At 51.6% G+C, this 22102-nt stretch overlaps 1 protein-coding gene across 1 annotated transcript in view; it reads right to left on the reverse strand.

Annotated features, from left to right (window-relative positions):
- Positions 1-22102, reverse strand: part of Setd3 (SET domain containing 3) — a 28002-nt gene that overhangs the window by 1058 nt on the left and 4842 nt on the right. The window contains exons 6-7 of the mRNA XM_003745647.2: positions 425-539; positions 41-282 (exon numbers count right to left, since the gene is read on the reverse strand). Of these exons, the coding sequence (XP_003745695.2) occupies positions 41-282; positions 425-539 (357 nt within the window). The remainder of the gene's footprint in view (positions 1-40; positions 283-424; positions 540-22102) is intronic.

The following is a 22102-nucleotide window of genomic DNA, read 5'->3' on the forward strand; positions in this document are numbered from 1 at the left end:
GGGAACATTCGCGAGTGTATTTCTCTGTCCGCGGACTCACGTCGGAATCTTCATTTGCTCGCACAGTCTCCGTTTCATCTCGAACAGTTTGTCGGCTTTTGACAGACCAATCTTGATTGCGAGAGAGTCCCATTGGTTCTCGTCGGGAACGAAGCCGTTGTGGAGCATGAATTGGGCGTTGGCGCGGTTACCGTAGAATATGTTCACCTGCTCGTTTTTCTTATATTCGCGGGTCGCGAACGATACGAGTTGTTGAGATGCCACATCGTAATCTGTCCCGCTCTGAAATTGAAAGTTTTCAGACACCTTCAGGGGCCGCACACTCTCACGATTCCTCTGGAAGTTCTGAGACACGGCGGAGACAATGTGAGAGATAGAGGGTAAATTGAAAGCTACAGTGCCGAAGAAAAGCTGAGCAACTCACTCTCAGGGTGTCATGGTTGCACATGTCCCATAACGGAACCAGAGCCATCTGCATGCGGCCTGGCGTCAGAGATGGGAGTTCATTTTGTCGTGTCATCACCGTGCTGCAGGCCCACCTATCGACGATAAAGCTCTCTAGTTAGGGAGTATTCCCAGCTTGGAACGGTACAGAATAATATCACAGCTCCATGGAGACTCGGAGCCTTGACTCCATCGATTGCGCTAGAAGAATGGCTCGTATTTCCGAATCGTCCGCAGTCTCTGACGACGATTCGGGTACCCGCCGCCTCCCTGCCCGGTTCCTTGGGATCGCCGTGTCCGCCACGGATCCTCCCGAGTGTCTGTCTTGTGCGAATTATTATATCCTCTTGTCAATATAACATAAAGTTAATAGATTCAGTCTTCGGCTAAATACAGAATTTACAGCCTATGCGAGAGGTGCCACGGGTGTATTCACCGACTCGTCAGGTTCACCGGCATTTAGGAGATATCGATGGTGTGGCGGTATCCGACAGTATCCCGAGTCTCGGGCGATATCCCTTTTTTTCTCGCAAAGGCCAATCTGTGAATTTCACGGAGTATTCGACATTACGATTCACTCCGAGAGTCTCGTGAGTCGGTCAGGCTTTCAATGTGTCGCGTGAGCCCGAACTAAATTATTGACAAACTTTGCGGATGCTCCTTCCCGTCGAATGACTCGTTGTTCTGAGCTCGACTGAATTCTCGCGTCGAGTCTCACCATGATCGGCTGCGCCATTATGTGGATCTTAGACTTGCTGACAACACGCTTCTGTCAGGCCGATTCTGACGAGCCGTCCTCATCTCCGGGGTCAAGCACATCGGGTCAGCTTTTGTCCGCGCCGTTTAACGGTGGTCTTTTCATTTATATCAGAAGATAAACAAAATTTGAGCGGCGACTCGCTGTGATCCTATGGTCTCAACTATTTTTACAACTGTTAGTTAAGCGTTAGGGCCCGCAGACTTCAGATGACCTTCCAGAAGTGCTTTTCTCTGCGGTGCGGACGAATTATGAGAAAATCCCCGACCGCTTCTTGCATACGTGGTTTGGTGTTTTCGGGGTAGATATCATGCGTAGAGTGCGCAGCCTGGAAGGTTATACGCGGTACTGTCTCGTTGAAAGTACACGGACGTGAGCAAAACAATTTAAGCTACCTGGTATGCGGTCTAGTTTTTGTAGTTTTTCTGTGCGATTCTGGATGCAGCGAGTCAAGCATCCAAGGAGCTTTTGTTTCGTCGTCTCGGGTTGCGTCATATCTGTGTCGCGGATTTGAATGTGTTATGCATGCCACTGCTTCTTATACGTCATGCTCCTCCTGTCTTCAGGTTCCAGACTGGATGCGCAAACAATCGGATCCGGACACGCTTCACTGTGGTCGGTCATTCCAACGCACTGACTGTATCTTCGGGTCTCCGTACGAACTTCTGACCGACCTGCTCAACGGTACGAGAGGCACTTTGATCTCTCAAAATGGGACGCTCTGCTTGTTGCGACGATCATTGATCTCGTCGCGGTTCCTTGCCACCTAAGGCAATTAGGAAACGACAGCCGAATATGGGACAACCGATCCGAACGTCAAGACTTCAGCCGAATTTACATCTCCTGTTCTGTCACAGATCGCTCGATGAATGAGATCCTCTAGCATAATTCTCCGCTGGAGATCGGCCCCCTCAGTCATTGCCGATTTTCCGGAGCGCCCACGAATGCGTCAACCGCTCGATACGCGGAGCGGGAACAAGCCTCGACGGAATGATGAGTTTCTGACAATGAAGGTTCTCCCGAAACCCAGTTCGGACAGTCGGGACTGGGTGTCATAACATGCTTCGGTCGACGATGATCGCCGCGCGCGTGATAAAGCGCCGACCGCTCGGAGACGAGTCGGTTGACAAGACTGACTACGTGCGGTGGGCGCGCTTTTCTGGAGCGCGGAGTGATGAGCGCGTGACCTCAAACGCAGGAGGCTTGAGTCTGCGGCGACCGAGGCAGAACTATCTTATGTTTCTTTTCTCCCGAAGTAAATTCAATAATGGTTTTCCCGATTCCTCGTGCTATGGAAATCTCATCGCTTAAGCGATCGAGTTCATTTCCGAAAGGTTTTCTGGCCGGGCGATTACAATGTAGCGGAAAATCGAGGACCCGTTGCGTCGGGGTATCGACTCCGTTTGAGAATTCGGCTCCGATTAGAAAAAACGACCGTCCATGTCGTGGTCCGGAGGCTTTCGTAAGTTCTGAGCGTGATTTGTTACGATTCGCAAACGCGTTCAGCAAACAGAAGATGAAAATGTGGCAGAAGAACCGCCTGACACTCGGGTCAGGACGCAACCGCTATCCATCATAGACAACGTCGTTGGGTGGACACTCAGACCGCAAAGACAGAAGCCAAGGATCTATGTAAGTACGTCTGACCCAAAAAGAGGAAGCGGTAGAAAAAGGAGGAGGAGTAAAGAATGAAGAACAACACGAATCTCCCCTTTTCTCTTCTGCTGCCACCGCCGCCGCTGCTGCCGCCCGCTCGCTCGGTCTGAGCACCTCGATAATCTGACCAAAATCGACGAATTGCTCGAAGCGCACGCGACTTGATTGTATTAAGATGTCGCTCGAAGCCGTCCAGAGTTACTGAAATACCTCTGGCGGGTCGGATCTTTGCGTCGCCGCCAGGTCAAGAATTCTGGAGCGATTCGTTTCTACCAGACATCGACATCGAGTGTGTGTGTGTGTATGTGTGTGTACTTAATACGCGACTGGAATTTCGCAACACGTCAGGGTCGAACACTCGTCTCGGTTACGAGACGAGCACAATCTTCTGCTCGGACATTTTGTTTTAAGGAACAAAGGACACGAAAAACTTGATGCGTTTGAAGCGAATAAACAGAAACTTCATAATCGGGCATCGCTTTCGTGGCGAACGAATACATCATAGTATCCGTTCGGTCACAACAATGAACGTGATGATACCCCTCTTTCCGCCTGTCCAGGAACAGAAGTTCTCCGCATCGACAACAACAATGGAAATTGCCGTCAATGCGCCTTGTTTCGCTCGCTCGGCGACAAGACTACACATGACCGCAGCCGCAATCTGTCTAATTGTTCACCTCGGACTGATAAATGCAGGAGAGCTAAAAACTGTTTATTTCCACTAGCCCGGGGAGATACTTCTGGAACATGGGGTACTTTCATCCTTCTCACAGCTAACGGTTCTGGGGTTTACACAATGACTTTCCACCGTTTAAACCCGCGCTCTTCACGGACCCTTTGTTGGTCGATATTCTGGAAGTCTCACAAGTTTTAATCAAGCCTCTCAGTTCCACTCCGAACTAATTGAGTGTCCGCGACCTACGAGCTCCCTGTCGAAGAATTCCCCAGTTCACACGCACCCTCTTTCTCTGTCACAATGTCGGAGCAGCGGTCGAAGGGTCGATCGGGACGGTCAAGAGCCGCTCGTCAGTCCACCAACGACTAAACACGATCACTGCCCTTGACCGCCAGAGGGAAAATCGAAGCTGTAAGGGGAGCAGTTCATCGCTCGTACGCCTGAGGGCTCGCGGATAATAATCGGGATGTTCCGAAGAGGACGCAAAAAGAACTCTGGACTCGGTGGGAGTCACGGATCCTCGGAAATCAGCCTCGCCGGTGTGGGGGCAGGCATCTTCGGTCGTGTGCGAAACGTTACCGGAACTGAATGCGTTGCATCGAGCCTTTAGCTCTGGCGGTATCTGGATGAGCTCCTTACGTGATGACCGTGCGTCGTCGTCGTAATTCGTTCGAACGAACTTTCTGGCAAACAGACGGACCACCGTTCGAACTTCCAATACAGGTAATTATGGCTGTCACACGATTGAACATGGGAAAATTCTGAGGACGTTCTATGGTGAAGTCGTTCCGATGAAGGCCGCTCTTCTTTCCAATAAGAAATCCTCGTGAACCCAATCGAGAACCACAAAACATAGAAGGGTTGATCGATTTCTGCTATGCGCGTCGACGCCACAATCCAGTGTAGGTGAACTGTACAGCAGACTCCTCCTTTCCGACGCAAACCGATTCTGCGGCATTTATTCTGCGATCGTGGCAAACTTTCTCTGCCCTGAATTCCTCCCCCCAGCCGAGAGCTTTCAAACGCACCAGCTTCAGCCGAAGCGATTATCCGGCTTGGAGTCTATCGCTCGACTACGGAGGGAGAACATGATAGTCGGGGCGCACAACAAATCGCGCCCCGCCAAGGGGAGACGGAATTTGCGCATTCTACGCCGATCCGTGGGGGGAACCGATCAATGTCGCGAGGAGACCTCTTGCCGTGCTCATTCTGGGCCGCGAACGATGTCCGAAGGAGTGGGAGTCTCGTTTCCGAGCTGGGCGTCGTGGCGATCACCGGGTCAATCGAAGTCGATGCACAGGATCGTCGATTGGGTTCCCTCTCGTTCGAAAAAGTCCGCAGCACCCAGTGAACTAGTTGAGAATCCGCTTCCGAAAACGAAATCGAAGCACTTTCGATAAAGAAACTCGGGAGCCCATCGATAGCGGAGGAGGGAATCCAACACAGAGATTCGATTCAACACACTTTCATTTTTCCCCCTGGCATATTATTATTCGGTACGAAGATTCGTTTTCACCGGCCGACGCTTTTAGAAATTGATACCAGAATGCATCAGCATTGAGGGAAAGCGATTGTTTCAATGGAACCGGTCGTTCTATACGAGCGAAAAATGAGCATCGAACCGCTGTCGGATTGAAACTCCTTCCAGCCTTGAAGCATCGGAAATAATTCCGCCGTAAGATCGAAGATTCCGATGCTCGGCGGCGTTCTCGCTGGCCGGTGCTTCAATCCCGCAGAGAATCGATCAGATTCGGCTCAAATGGCGATGAGAACTTCGATTTATCAAATTTTTCAGCGGCTAGACCGAGGGGAATTGAGTTGTTGTTCTCGTTACGCAATAGATGTAAGATTAAGATTGCGAGTGCCATCTTCGATTAAGAGCTGATTCTGGGTCGCTGGGAGCTGTGACAGTTTTGTAATCGTTGAGCGGATAGCCGATTCCGGGCGGCTGGAGACGAAACCGTTCTTTCTGCGGGATACGGAGCAGCAAAACTCTGGAATGCGCCACCTCGGCTCGACTTCGTCAGGGGAGCTCTGAGGAACCTCGGGGATTCACCTTCCCCCAAGTTGGCGAGCTCGGAGCCTGAGGCCGCCGTAAATACCGGCGCGCCCATCAGGGGTACCATGCGCTTGCGCCATAGACGAAAAATGGAAGTCGGCTCCGGCAGCTCCACGCACGCGCATGCAAAACGTAGACGACGGCATTTACATGTTTGCGGTGGGTAGTTGGCTGACTGAGCCGACCTTGTGCTAAATATCAGAACTAGCAAGGAGTACCCGAAGGGGGAGTCCTAGCTCTGAGGCTAGCGATGGAGTACCCCAGGAGAGGGGAAGGAAAATCACTGACGATACTCCGTCTACACGGAGGAGGGTCCTCTTCCCCATTCGAGAGATCCATGGCAGCGACTCCCGGCAAAGGTCAGGGCCCTGAAGCAGCTAGCTGCATCGACTCTCTGCTTGAGAGACTCGAGCTCCGGAGCAACACACTCGGAGATCCACGCGATATGATCTTCATCTTAGCGCGGGACGTCTGAAGAGTCGGATACTCTCTTTGCCGTTGGTGGTGCGGGGCTGCAGCATCGACAGCGGTGGTGGCGGCGGCGGCTCGCTTAGCGAGCAATGTCAGGGGAAGATGTGCGAGGGCAGCGGCGAAGGAGAGGACTTCAAACGGTGAAACAGAGCTTCACTGCCACACTTAACACTAGAACGAGCCAAAGCGCCGCGCTACAAGAACGATCCCTGGTGCAACTCGGAGCATCGTCATCGACAGTGTCAAACACAGTGATTGTTCGAATGTGCACCCATGAGTCGGTACGGAGCGGAATTTAATGAGGAGTGATGCCAGTTCTTGTTAGGTGGAACAGAGGTACGAACCTCTGAGTTCGCACGCTCTGTGTTCTTTGGAGTTTTCCTTCAGCAGTGGATTGGAAATTCCACAGGGTCCCCATTCCTTTGAAGGTAAGTGTCGGGTCGAAAGACGGACCTTCAAAACTTTCAATCGGTGTTCGTCTAGAGATCCAAGGTCCGAGCATAGCATGCTCGCGCTCCATGCGACCTCTCATTGACCGGAGCCTGAAGGGAAAGACATCGTCGGTGGATGGGGAGGATTGCGCGGCCAGATCATGGATGACGGATGCGACGGGCTTCGACCCCGGTCTAAACTCTCAGCTATAGACTCGGGTCACGATCGATCTCAACTCGTCATCGGCACCGTCAAACAATATCGCGACACCTCCGCGCACGTGTACGCGAGGAATGCCTGAGAGCGAGTCTCTCTCGAAGCGCTCGGTAGGCAACAGCGCCGAGCGCCCCCTCGAGCACAGAAATTCGATTCACGCATGGTGGAGAGTGCTCAAGGAGGGATCGACTGGGGAAAAATGCGGGAAATCTCCGGGACTGATCGAATACGAGTTGGCCATTCATTGAGGGAGGAGGACCTTCTTGATCCATATCCGTCCGAATTAGCTACTCGGCCTTGACAGTGACGAAAGCTCGACGGTCTCGATTCTCCCTTTCCCTCTTTGAGAACACCGCAGAGTCTTCGCCTCTACTGCACATGTCGCCCGATTGACCCATTCCGGACAGGAAATCAGGTCTCCATCAATCGAATCTCATTGCGCGCAAGTTTCCTCCTATAGCTGTCCGACAGCCTCTTCCGTGGGAATTACGCCAGGCCCGGCGGCGCGGAGATCTCTTCAACGAGGCTCTCATACGTCGAACAAGGCCCATAAGTATTTGACGGCGCGATATTGACGTCGCGGTCAATCTATATTCCACCCGAGCCACCGTTCTCTCATGTCAGTTATTTTTGTTATCGTTGTTTCGCCGTTTCCGTGGCTGCCGTTGAAGTCGTTGTTGTTGGGGCATGGTGTCGGTAGGGCATTGTTCACGGCATTACTTCCGCTGACGGGCGAGTCATTAACATAGTTTCTCAGCTAGCCCATAAGAACACGAGGAATGGATTCTTGTTTGTTTGTGCGCGCGTGATTGTTTGCCCGCTATCCAGAAACAAGCTCAAAATTAAACTTCTTCTCCGAGGTCAAGTTCCGTTTTCTCTTTGTGAAATTCTGAGTCGAGCATTGGACTAATAGCAGGGCTTCGCAAACGCGCTTCCTCGTCATTTCTCAATCGATCACCCACTGTTCGCTCTCAAAGGAGTATTCCCGATCCGACCATAGAAAGATAATTCGTTACACCATAGACTTTGGAATCACTCTCCGGGAACCTTTCGACGTCAAGGATAAGCCAAAGCGTCCATTCTCCCGTGAAAGGTCTGTCGAGGATTGCTATTTCTCCTCAATGATGATGTTGTCCCAACACCTTAGGACGGAAACTCCTTCCCGATTTCGGAGTCGCGAGGAATTCAACGGTATGATGCTCCGATTCCCGTCAGAATGCGAATCGTTCGGCTTCTCCGTGCCTACTGTGTCCAGTTCGAAAGCCGAGTCGATCGCGCTCGAGCTCTGACCGCTCCGCGCTCGTTCTCCGGTTTCGATAGAGACGTCGAACTCTCTTTCGTCTAAAGAGCTGTCTCATTTCTGACTGGTCTTCATCGGGACACGCGCTTCCTCTCTCAGATGATTCGAAAAGCTCACCGATCGTATCGATTCGATCGCCTTCGAGATCGGACCGGTGAGCAAACTATGATGATGATTTGCGGCCAGCCTGTGCGCCTTGAAGTCTCACGGCAATACAGCGCCAGCAGAATCCACCACCGCCCGTAGAAGTGAAATCTCGGCATCGGTGCACTGAAATCGGTGCATTTCTTTCCCTTCGATAGTCAATCAGCTCGCAAAAAATGCTCTCGCATCGCATCCATTCCCTCCACGAGCTCTTCGGACCAGGGTGCGTCGCGGTCGGCAATCGCTGGAGCCTCCTCGGACCTCGACAATGATGTAATGTCACTCGCGAGGAATGATTACGACAGCGAGAACAGCCCCCGCGAGAGCCGGGGGCTGTCCCAAGAGATCAACGCCCGCTCGACAACTCGATGGAGCAACGATTTACGAAAAAAAGGAACATAGGTGCTCGTCCTCATTTTTCTCGGCCATAGATCGATCCATCTCGGTGAATTCTGAGCAGGAAGTCCGACACTCCACAGCAGCGAGTACTCCGTTGTTTGGAGGAAGAGTCCGAGCGTTTCACTGGAGCATCGAACGCTTACTCGTCGTCCCGCTGTGTTCGCGCGCTGTTTGCTTCTTCTCTCCGAGCGGCGGCGACGTACGCGGGTTCTCGTGGCTCAATTCATACCGAAGAGCTCCGCCTGAGCTCTGCTTCGAGCCCCGCACCGAGTCACGGTCCTCTATTCCATCTCGCTAGGCAACAGTGCAGACAAACGAACTATTCTGAGAAACCGGCATACCGAGCATCTTTTCTGAGCGATTCTTCCTCCATCGGTATCGACGGTCTCGGATGGGCGTTATACGACATCGTCGGTCTAATTGTCTCGCCGAATGTCCTTTTTGGGTGATTTCGTCAGGACGGGATTTCTTCCAGCGGACGCTCGATGTTCCTCGAAGATTGCCGTGGTATCCCCGCTCGATGGGTCGAAATTGAGAGAAGATATCCAGCGGTCGTATCGAGCAGCCGAGCTCCGCCCCCGCAAGTTATAGAGATCATAAACTCCGGCTTCGGCCTGCGACGTGGGGATAAGAACGGAGAGAGACGAACGATGACGACCGACAGCACCGAGAAATGGGATAGATGATGGAATAAAGGAAAAAAAACCACGACGAATAGGAATGCGAGGAAGCCGAGGTACAATTGACGCCTTTCAAATTTGATCGAAGGCATCGCTTGCGGACATTTCGGCCTTGTTCTCTATCGTCGTGCTCATCATCGCAGAGGTCAGTCATGTGTACCCAGCTGCACGATCGACTGCATACCTCATGGCGAGGGCCCGAAAAATGGCAGACAGACTCAACGAAAGTGTCTTCTTGTCTCGTATCCTTTTCGTACATCCGATTTCTGTCCGAAACGTCAAGCCTGGGAACGGTCAGTTTTGTTTGCGAGCTTTCACACAGGCCAAGGTGTGGCGATGAGCGATCACATCACAGCGAGCAAGCCGATGACGGCGACGACAATTTCGCTGGGAACTATCTGACGGATGAAGATCATATTAACGTCATCTGCGATATCTCACAGATCCCCAACCTCCTCCTCCTCATCATCATCATACACTTCTCTCCGTTATTTTTGACGTCCTCCGTGGCTAAAATCGCGAGTCGAACTCCAGACTTTGGGAATTCGTCCCGGATTCAGTCAGTGGCAGCAATCGTGTCCGACCCGCTCGGCGTCACGCATGAGCTTTCGGGAATCGGGAAGCCTCCATTACAGTGCTTGTAGAGGGAGGCGGACGCTCGCAAGAGTTCGTGGATAATTGTGAAAATCTGTGAATAAGACAAAAAGTATCCCGGCCGCTGACTCAGGTAAGGAGAATTCTCCCTTTGTCTTCCTCGTACAATTTTCTCTGAGTTTCTGGCTTGCCTCAACTCGATCGGGTGCACTGCTCGCCACTCGAGTGGCGGACTGTCGTTTCGCGACAATTCGTCCGCAGAAGACAATCGCTCCCCAATCGTTCGCTGGTGACAAGAATAGCGACGTTCAGCAGCGCTCCGAACAGTCGTTATAGTACGCGGCGATCGATTTGAAGGAACAAATTTCAATCGGACGATTTCCAAGAACCGATGACTCGGCCTCTGGCCACTCAAGGTCATCCGGGACATCATCCGATTGAAGTTGTGCGTCCGTAGAACAACCCTGCAGCCATTCATCGATTCAGTTCGGCGAGCAACTTACGTTGGAAGCGAATCCGACCGCCAATATCTCGTCATTGAGATTCTGTCGCCATCGTGGGGCAATCGTTCCCACTTTGATTAACCACGTCCATCGTCGAAACGATGATCTGACACCCCCGGGTCCGGTGAACATAGGCGCGAACCGCGAGAGGGTGACGGGTTCCAATCACGGGTTCTCGGAAAGCATCGGTCGGATATCCTCGAAGGAGTTCCCGACGACGGTGCCAGACCGAGAAGAGCCCTGAGTCCCGCTCGACGCTAAGGAAGCTCAATTACGCGACGCGCGAGCAGATGAGGGATTTCGCGATGCGCCAGCGCGAACCGCGCGCGGCCGAAATGAAGTCGCCCCGGAGCTGTCGATGTCGTGCCTTGACCTCTGAACTTGACGCAGTTCCGCTTTCGAAAAGTTTTCAAATCGGCAGTCGCGAGCGAGAAAGTCTATCTTGCAATTATTCGACTGCGATCACTTCCGAATTCACGTCCGGGAAACAGGCTCCGACGAAAGGTTGTCATTCACTTTCGATTGAAACCCCGGCATGACCCTAGCGCTCAGCCATCCTTTCGGGTTTTCAATTCGGGAGTTTCGCTTCGGGAAGTCCCGAAAACTCGAAATCCTGCTTGAGCAAGGCTTTGGAATTGACATCGATATTCCTGCCACGTGCCACGTACATAGCGAGAATAAGTAGCGAGAAGAGAGTCGATCAAGTGGTGATCAGCATGACAAATAAATCGACTTAGAGAACAATTGACGTCGCCGTCTTCGGTGCTCACATTTGCGTTAGCGGGACTTTTCGGAAAGTCTGTTCGCTGATTGACTGGCGTTGCCCCACTGCGATCACGCCCGTCGAAGCGACAGCGGCGAGCGCGCCATGAATGCCGACGTAAGATTTACGTATTACGCTTGTCGATCGGAGGCGTGAAACCCGACGGTTCCCATATTTCCTTTCGCGTCGCTCGAGACTTCTTAGTCAGTGTCGGAAAACGGTATTCCATATTCGATTTCTGAAAGCACCTTCAGAGCGTCTGTTTTGTAATTTGGGCCCGCGATCTCCAAGAAAGATTCAAATAAGTGGATTCCAGTAATTATTCGACGTCTTCATGATAAACCTCAGGACGATTGAATTCACGTCCGTCATCCGATAGCCTACGACGAGAGGTCAAAGATGAGCAAGGCTTCGGTGTCTTCGCATAACGCATTGCCAAGAACCGCATTCGTAATAATTCTACTCGAGACTATCGACGAAAACGTTGATCGCGCGCAAAAACATCGGATAAGCGCCGAAATCAGCATATCTCCTGGAAGATAGCTGGGGAAGGAACGAGCGGAAGGAAGGCAACAAGGGAAATCGTAACATTTAGCTTGCGAAATGATTCCCGGTGGCGATGCCTCCTTGTCCGTGATGAGGTCACTCGAGAGCTGACCGAAAGATCGCGAAGTTCATGGAACCGGCGTCGAATCGAGCGGCGAGAAAAAAGAGAGAACTGTCGGGAATCGGAGGCAATAAGAAGCGTAAAACTCCCGCCAGGTTCAGAGTGTGAGCAGGGCTTGCCGGCTGACGCTGCTCGGATGATGGTTGACCGATCGACCAAGTGAGCGAGCGAACTAACGGCCAGGGTCTTCTTCTCCGAAGTTGTGGGAGTTCCTCCCGCGTTACGACCTCGGCCTTAGTTTCGCGATCCACGCACTACGCGATCGCTGCCCCGTCAAACGCTACCGCATCTCGAGATGCTCGTACAGCATTGAACAAACAGTGGATGGATGCAGAGATAGACGGGACGAAACATAGATGGATGTATCCGATTGAACTCATAATGGATGGGAAATCCAAAGACGACTGTGAGAACTGATTGAGATGAACGTGTAGCCTTGCGCACAACTTTCGCTCGTGCTCACAATCGGAGGGATTTGCGGCTGCTTTACTTTTTTCCCCGCGATACGCAAGGTCTCCGGTCGCCGAGCTTTCGGAACTCGAGATCGGTCGTACGAGAAACGTCGCCATACGACGGCAAACATAACGGTGAGCGATGTTGCCATGACCGACTGCACGGCGTCATTCAACGCATGCGAAACGTAATATTTCCGTCGTACAATCGACGTGGGAGCTCGAGATATCTCAATACCATTTTCTGACAGCGCCCAACTCCGACCCTCGTTTCATGGGCCTCAGGGTTCTCGCGCGGCGATTCCCCAGAAGGAAGTTCTCCCAAAAGAACGTTCCTTCTCTCTGATTAGTATCTTGGAGGATGAAAGTTCATTTTTAAAAATTATCTCAGCATCGGCATCTCTCACATGAAAGTCAGCTCCTGCTTAATCCGTGACTGCGATCCAGATTGTATGTGGGCGATTTTTTTCCTTTCGCGATAAGCAGAGTAATTTCAGGCTTTCACCACAAGTCGGAAGCTTGCTCGCATAAAATTCCTTTGAGCGATGAAATCAAAGCTAAGGACAATGAGCTCCGGTCGAGCAGCGCGAATGGATTTTATTTCTCACGTGCGACCATCTGAAGAAACTGCCAACGACTGAACATCGATCGACATTAGTTGTCAGATGGACTCACAGTGACCACCGATTCATCGTACTGATTTGCTACCAACCGGGTTCCACAGTGACACTATAGAAGGAAGAGACGCAATCGGACTATAGCCCGTGACGTAAGTGACGTCAGGAGGCTCGAGTCTTCAAGAGTGTCGTTTGGCTGGACAAGTCGAAAGAAGGGAAATAACGCCAATTAAGCGTAACAGACGGCTTTCGGTTGCGTTGAGTGTTGTCAAGGCGCACAGCATTCCAAAAAGCTGCCGCCCCGAGTGAGTTTACGCCGACATCATACTTGAGATACTTTCGACGCGACCAGCGGTGGCGGACGGGCAACAACAAAACCCCAGCCATATAGACAAAGCTCTGAAGGTTCTTTTCGAGACAGTGCCACGAGTCACGATAGAAACCGTCAAGTCAGTCGGATAGCCTAGCGGTCGGCTTGACTACCTTGTTTTTCTGGGAGCATATGGGGGTAGCGAAGAATTACGTGAGCTCATTGTTCTCTGCATACTTCATTCACAGAAAACGTGGCGACAATTTTACTCAAATGCCTCGTTTTGAGAGCCGATTATGTTCCCTGCAAATGTACTCGGGCCTGGAGCAATCTTGTTCTGGCCCGGAATGGACGTAGGGATTGAGCGGCATTCTATTCAAGAAGAGCGCTTATTCCGACGAATATCCGCCTCCCGGACAGACGAGTTGACACTGATTGGAAAAAGGCTTAGAATGGAAACTGATTTAGTTTCCGGCGACCTCCATTGGGACCAAGGCTCTGATCGTTTCGTCCAACACGCGCTCACTTGCCATCTCGAGCGCTGCTTAGAATCCGCTCACCTATCCCTTCGGTGTTTTGGACCGTTGGATCATAAAGCAATCATTATTCTAAATCAATATTACCATTGATGCAAATATTGGATTCTTATCGCTCCTCGATCCGATGTTCGAATATTCGTAGTTATTTTCCTCATTCTTGCCAAAATGCCACATACGCGATCGCCTTGTTGGAGGAACATCGACCGCTATATATTGAGCTGAGCAATGCTCTGAGTCTTCAAGCTGAACGGCCCCATTCGAAATGGATGCAAATCAATCACGATGATAGATATCGTTAGGAAGATTGCGGCTTTTTCATCCTGCATGCTTCGAATAAGGCGGACGGGGCGACAAATTGGAAGGGTCGACTGTTTCCTTATGGTAGGAATCTGGACTTCGTATAGCTCGCGATCAACTTTGGAGATCGCTGTCTGCAAGTCCAGATTTGAGAGAGAGTTCTTCCCCCCCCCTGAAATTCCTCACGATCGCTCGGAGTACCGTCGAAAGATCAGCCACTCCTTACCCGCGGCTCGAACGCGGGGAAGCCGAATCGTTGACCATGAATCGGGAGGGATCTGACTCATGCTTGCGTAAGCTTCACTTGATTCATGGCGAATCAAGGAATACTCCGTTCGGAGGCATTACCAACATCATTTTCATCGTTCTGGCTGGATCGATTGGGTTCACCAGCGAGCGAGCTAGGCGTAAACTTGATCAAAATCATTGCTCCCCCTTCGTGACCTATGGCAAGCGTCCACCGATTTTCTACAGGAATATCTGTGGCATGCGAAGAACATGACGCGAAATAGAGAATTCCCGCGATTGCATCCTTCCAGCGGATCGAGTTTCAGGAGCCTTGGGGTGACTGGAGTAATCAATTTGGTCCATGGCAAAGGCTCGTCGAGCCCCTTTGTTCTTTCGAGAATCTCCCACAATTCCCCACTGGGAGTTTTCCGCTGACATTGAAGCATGTTGCGTTGTGGAGCTCCCACTTCGATCGGAGTTATGCGTTGTTTACTTTCTGCATGCCCCGCCTGAAGTTGCAAGCATTGTGAAGCCTTGCAGGCTGCTCCCGACGGTCTCTCATGCCACTAATTCATGACACTTTGATGTTCCGTGAAGGAAACGTCATGAAGACCATTAAATGGACGCTATGGACTTCCAGCCTTCGACTGCCGGGTATTTCACTCATCCCCTGTGGACGAGCAGGACTCGACTTTTTCATTCCGCCAATCTTTGTCCCATCGATATTCGTCCGTATGTTCCTTTCCCCGTCGGGCTTCGTGTCGTGCATTACGCATCGCATTCAGGGTATCGGCTCAGACTTTTCTTCGGATTTCACTCGGATGCGGAAGCGGCTGTGCAGCAGCGGTGACACTCAGACCGAATTTATTTGACGCGATGAGAAGTACACCTTCCACGTCGAAAAAAAGTGCTCCTGCTAGAAAGCTTTTCGAAAGCGATCCAGGTAATATGGAGATGATATCGCGGAGCAGGGCGCTCGCTTTGGCATTGCATCAAACCTCCGTTGGTTTCTTGTCGTAGGCTGGGCCGTAAATGGAGCCGACCGAACAAGGCTGATCGTCGCGATTTACTCGGAACGACTCAGAAACGCATTGTTGAAAAACAACCCGTTCAAATGAGAAATTCTCGTAAAGGTCGACCGATTCCCATCGGTACGACGACTGCCACGACTTCGTTTTCACGCCAAAATCTGTCGACGGCGGATTATCTGTCGATAATAGCTCTATTCATCGATTCCACACGCTTAATGGCGATCTGGACAGGGTGGGAACCACGAGTATCGCCTCAGAACAGCGGCGTCAAAGCCAAAGACCATTCACGACGACATGAGTTACGGTTACGGTGTCGCGTCGTACGCTTACGAAATTCACTCGACCAGGCTCCATCGCGAAAATCATGAAAGCGCTCGCTAACGCAACGTCAGGAACATTAGCATTCCGTGTCCCACTGGAAATTCTCGGTCATGATTTTCCACAGCATGCTAGATCGTGATAAATAAACAAACTATGCATCCCTGGGTGCAAGAGCGCTTGTACCCCGGGAGAGAACATCAGTATCTTCGGCAACAAAGCATCCTCGTCAAAACATCGCTTTCGCATCCTAAACTCATCTGTATTCTGAAAGATGCTCACTCAGTGTTCATGATTTTGATTCGCTCCGGAATCTGTTCGGAATCTCTCTGATCCCCGACGCTGGATCACAGAGACAACAGTGGGAATTCATTGGGTACTCGCGACTGCGTGAGACGGCTAGGGATCGATTCCATCATGAAAATGCGAGCTCGCGCACTCCGGAGCGATTTCCCGGCGCGGCGTCGCGAGCAAGCCGGCTGCAACCGTTCCCGCGCATCTTCGCTATCACTGCTGACTGACGACGCTTCCCCCAGGCGTGACGTCAAACTCTTCATCTCAAGAGTCGAGAAGAGCTCAAATCATTCAGTGAGTCCACCGGATTGATGGTTTTCACCGGTTTGAAGCAAGAAACGAGGGATCTGTCTCACAGCATAAAACGCCATCGCGACTGCATTGTGCTCGGACTCTGATCGTTGATACGCAAACAAACAGCCCGATTGACAAGAGCGACCAACGACGAAAGATCAAATGGGGAAGAAATCCGCACAAACGGAGTTCTTGTCCGAGTCAAATCAAATCGAGGAACGTGGAGCTACAGCCGAGAGATTCCTCCGCGAAATCGGATCATCTACCAAATCCGGAGCAAGTCTGGCGGAATCTCATCCGAGTTGGTATGCCTGGCCTTTCTTTAGCGGATTTCAACGCCGCCGCCGAGCCGTCCGCAGAAATCACCGACGAAAATGAGATTCTCTGATGCGGAATCAGGAGCGTTTTCACATTCTAAGATAAGCTCCATTATCCGTTATGCCAGATCGATACCCGCTGGTGAGTTGATCGGCCGCTGGTGATCTTCCGGCGCCTCATTCATCCACTTTCTCCAGTCAGTCCACTGCCGCATGCCCACAAACCGATTCCGTTCTCCGAGTAAAACTCAGTTTACGCTTCGGAGATGGGTTTCTGTCAAAGTACGTCAGACCATCACGGGATCCAGCTGCACATACGTACAGAAAATTATTTTTCCTCGATTCCGTCAGACTGTAATCGTCTCTTGAGCTTCTCGAGATCGTGGGAAACCTCATGAGGACCCTCCATCCGATTGCGGTGCGCAGGGCACCTGGAATCGCCGCTACTGACATCGAGATTCATTCACACATTGTGTAACGGCCTCGTCAACACGATGAATTTTCTTCACGGATAATTTCAGCCTCCGGGTCGATGCGTCCACTCCATATTCATTCGATGGACTCAGGTGGAGAAAATCGCTAGGCCCTTGCTCGCCAGCGAATCTTTTTCATTTCTTACCCAAACTCCGGGAATTCTGCAGTTCCAATCTGATTCGCCGGAGAAGGGGCTGCAGGAACAGATACAGAAGTAAATTACCCATCCATAGTATTATATATCTCGAGTTTTAGCCACTTGAGCGATTTTGGCGAATGAGTGTTACATCGTGAATGTTTTCGGCATGATGAACAATGAATTGTTCACCGAACTGATGGTAACGAAGAACAGTTTCTCCCGGAAACGTTTTGCTAGCGATCCACAGACGCTGAAAACGCAAGCTCGCCCGAGAACGGCCGAAAGCACGAGTCGAAGGGAAAAACGGTGGCGGAGATGGCCTGGCGGGCTTGTTTTTCTTCTTACCCGTTTGATGAACAATAAGAAAAACCAACAATCGATCTGAACATGAAAAGTATCAAAGTCAACCAAGCAACACAACGAATGATCCTCCGAGCTTTTTTCCCTTCGGCCACCCGCTCTGCCCCCACCCCGGATGGACAAGTTCGACGCTGCACTTGAAACCTTGGCGTCATCGGCTGAAGTTTTTATTCCCCGGGGGCCATTCTGCCGGATCGATTTGAACTTGTGGGAGAAAAGTCGATTCCAAGGAATCTATCGACTTCGGAATGGTTCACTTTCATGATGGAGACCCATGCGGGTCTGGATCGTAATACCGGAATCATGAATAGATGCGAATCATTTCTGGGACAAGGTTGGCCAACAATGAATGAGGAGGATCTGACGTATCTCGGAGGATCCAGTGGGCTTGATCCATGATCCGGTTCGAGTACTCACCAATTCCCGAGAGCTTCCGCTGGTGAATAAGGGAGACGGAGACTCTCTAGCTCGTCCGGAACTGGAGAATTTATTCGCGGAATTCTTTTTCCGGGGAATCTCAGGCCATCGGTCGTGTGAAGCTCAATCGAGACGATGATCACACGCATCGCTGCGAGTTTCAATCGCTCGATACGAGACTTCTCAGATCGAATCTGGCTGGGGGATCGACCGCTGGATATACGAGAGGCGATGGCTCGCAGCAGGGCTATGTTACAAACATTATTACGCGATACCGAGTTGTTCGTTCACCCGAAGAGCCGAATCAGCTGTTTTGAAGTGCCGTCGATAAGCTCCGATGGACAAAATCGGGGATTCCAAAAGTATCCATCGATCGTTGGACCGCTCTCTTCTCGCGTATTCCGTACGCCGCGCCGTGGCGTGAGCGTTGTTGTCAAACAAGAAGGGAGAATGTACGATTAAGAATGTTGGACACGAATTTGAGTCGCCGGGTGTCGCTGTCAACCGTTGTATCAGCCGCGGACAACAGACCGTGTATCGCGACCGGAACCCACCCAAGAAGGTGCGAGCCGGAAAAGGAGGACTACCGCCATTCCATTCGCCTCCCGAACTTTTCTCCCAAACTCCATACCGGAATGAAGGAATGAGATATGAATCGGGATATTCGGGGAGAGAAAACGAGTCGGCAAAAAAAGCTCATGTCTCGTCACTCAAAAGCAGCGTGTGAAAATGTGTTTGACACAAACGCGCTCGCAAGCTTCTCGTCCTCCCGGGGTTCGCCGATCCCGTAACAATGCACTTTCTTCTTCCACTATTCAATGTCTTCCCCTGCTCATCGCCGCGTCCGCCTGTCCATCTATATCTCTTTCGTAGTGGGATCATCGTCGTCCGCGCCGACTCTCATGCGTCGTTCGTTGGATGATTCGTCAAGCTTTGACCGATGTCATGTCGTAGCTCGAGTGGAAGATCGGACCATCCGGAAAGCATTTCTTGCAAGCGTGGATGGGAGCTGGTCGCGAGCACCAAGAGGGTTGTTCCCCTTTGAGTGCGCCAATGAGTGCCTCGCACCATCGAGGCTCCTTGTAATCCGTTAAACGCAGCAGGAGAGGCGATTCCGTAAATTGACTCGTTTCTTGGAGGAGTCGAGCCTGCGTCGGCGTTGCTTTACAACAAAGCATCGTTGTAGCGTCCGGGCGGTTGGTAACTTCTCGAAGAAAGATCGCCATTGACGCACAGGAAACGATTTTGCGAGGAAAAGGGAACAATGTTTAAGTAAGAGAAAAACTCGATTTCGGGCCGGTGTAGACCAATCCGCCGCGGTTGGTGGTGGCGGAAAAATTCATCCAGCTCATCGGCGCTAACAGTGAAGGACGAAGTCGAATGAGTCCTGTGAAGAGCTCCGGCCACTTCCGATGACAGTAATTTTACGAGGGACCTTTCTCCTCTTCGAAACAGAAAGAAGAAAGCGCATCCCGACTCTTCAGGTAGCAACGGGGTTGCGGTGGGTTGGCAATAAGATGAGAGGAACCCCCAGAAACGACAGTCACAACGAAGATGCAAAGGAACGGATTTGGGAATCATCGGTTGGGAACTCGTCTATTGAGCACCTTCCCATTTGAACATTCGACTCTTTCCGCGCCGATCCGAGTCACTCCGGGGGAGCCTTCCCCGTGCACATGTTCCCTCGAACATCACGACGAGACCCAGTCTGCTTACGGGGTGTTGCGGAGACAGAGACGACAGGGAAACTTCCCTTCAGCGGACAAACACTCGAGATATCGCTGCGAAATAATTCTTGGAAAACGAATGCATCGATTACTGAGTGAGCTCGCGTATGAATCCACCATGAGGTTCCGTCGACGGCTGGTTTCGCGACTCCCGGAGCGGGTCGCTTGAATACCCACAGAAGGGGAATTTCTGCGAAGTGGGTGCCAACCGCGAACTGTGACCTTGTCGTCAAGAATAGACGAGGAAGACTTCTCTCCGCCCGAATCAGAAGATCCCCGCGAAGACGGGACAAGCCGATGGAAGCAACTGACAAAGACTGATCTCGTGCGAAGCCCGCCTGCCCGCCCCACGTTGAAGATGGGCAAGAGAGAGAGAGCAGAAAAATCTTCGCCGGATGCTCGGTCCGGATCTCATTTCCCGACGGCGTCGCAAGGCCGACCCTGATGGGAGCAGAACAAAACAAAACTTTTGTCAGACTTCTGATGAAGAGCTGAGGAAACAATTAACACCGGCAACTCATTCCTCGCACGGCCCCCTAAGACCGACCGGAAGAGCCCGCCGACAGATGACGATCGTTGTCGAGTCCGACTGACTTCGTTTAACGAAGTGTGCATCGAATAGATACCCGAGTTTGGTCGAGGAAACCGGAATTCGGCTGATTTCAATCTTTGAGCCGCCGGGTGCAATGAGCTTGCATCGTTCGGGAATTTGCGAGGGTCGTCGAGAGCACTCGGGAATCACCTTGAAAGAACCCCAGAGTTCGTCTCACGAGGGCCGCGAGACTCACAACGCGGAAGTTTGTAATGAGGTTTCGGCGTCCGACCATGGGAAAAACTCTCGCTAAAAACGAACAAACAAAATGTCGTGGACTCAGATCTGGTTCAAACTGTGTCTAGAAGCGTCCGAGCAGAGACATCGCAGCGCACAATGCGCACCGCGATGAATGGGCAATTATGTGACGCTCGATAATGGGCATCACATTTTCGCTTCTTTCTTCGCCGGCAGCGGCACAAGTCTCATACCCGGTGAGCTATCTGAAGATCGGGGCGTTTTTACGGAAATTGTCCGTCACGTTACGTAAGTCAGTTAAGCGCTGCTTGACCACGGCAAGCTAATCAAGCAGCTTCCAGACGACCGGCAATCTTCGTTCCGATGCTCTTACCGAAATTAATGCCTCTGTCGCGCGTCGTCACGACTGCTCTCGTTGATATTGTGCCGGACAGCAGCGAATGATGTTCATTCCGTTGCTGAAACGGTTCTCAGGTACACCGAAGAGCATTTATTTACAAGCCGCTGACGCAACGTGACAACACTCTCATCAGGGACCATTTATGAAGTCTTATGAAAACCGTTCACAAAGGATCGGGGGTGCACGCTACGACGAAGACCGAGAGACCGTAATTTCGCAAGCCCGGCGAGCACATTAAAAGTGAAGAGTCTTGTAAGAAGTTTGGCCAGGAATGAGTCGTCGTTCCTGGACTATCGTCTGTCGTCGCCGAAACATCGCTGGATGTGACCAAGGTTCGATGGAAAGAGGGGAAATTCGCAAAGACTGGAAATAGAACTGTCCATGGCAGAAAATCTGCATACGGCTCCGTTGCTGGCGGAATTCGGTTTTACGCACGCAGATCTCTGTCACACCCAGTTAGCACTATCGCGACCGTACCGGCGGCCACTAGGAATGCATGCGGGGAGAGTCGTAGACGGAGAAAGCGAGAGAAGCTCGCGCTTCTGGAGGCACCTGAAGCGGACTGGAATCCTTCGATTTTTTCTGACGCATACACTCTCTTCGTGTGTCTGGTTTCCGTCAAAGCAATTTACGGGCTCTGCGTTTCTCTTGCCTGCCAGACCTTGACACAGACTTTAGAAAATATTCTTCCTCTCGGATCCGTATTCATGATTCATATTCATGGAACGATCGATCACCGGGACCCGGGCTCACTTTTTTCCCTCCAACATCAAGGCATTTCGAAGTCCAGATTTAGAAATGATGCTCTTGAGTTATGGTCCGAGTCGTTCAGGGAGAAGCTTCCCATCGTTCCAAGGGACCTGAAGTCTAAACGAGCGATTTTTTTCTTCCTCAGGTCCCAATGGCCCTCAGCACGGTCACCCTGCTGTTTGCGGTAGGACTCCAGGTTCTGCTGGCGTCCTCCGACGACGGTCGGGTACTTCATACGGCGGGAAAGGATGGAGCGCGACCAGAAGACATGCTTCACGATGGCGGGCGATTACCACAATCAGCTGAAGTATCATCCGAGAGCAATCCAAGTGAGTTTCCGGAGGCCGTGACGGAATACTGCCGACAGACTCAGAATTTCGCTGTTGCGGGAGCTCCCGTTCCGAATGATCAACGTCTCAATTCCAGGAGTCTCACGGAACCGCGGTGCAAGCAGCCACCCAGGATTGGTGCCTCAAGTTGAAATCGTTTACGATGCTTCTGGCCGAGGTTGGGTCGAATCGATAAAACAGGTCCCCGAGCCGGCAACGAGCTCTTCACGGGAAGCAAGGAGAGCGGATAAGCCCCGG

Source organism: Galendromus occidentalis, unplaced genomic scaffold (assembly GCF_000255335.2).
Source record: "Galendromus occidentalis unplaced genomic scaffold, Mocc_1.1 scf7180000077484, whole genome shotgun sequence".
Classification (NCBI taxonomy): domain Eukaryota; kingdom Metazoa; phylum Arthropoda; class Arachnida; order Mesostigmata; family Phytoseiidae; genus Galendromus; species Galendromus occidentalis.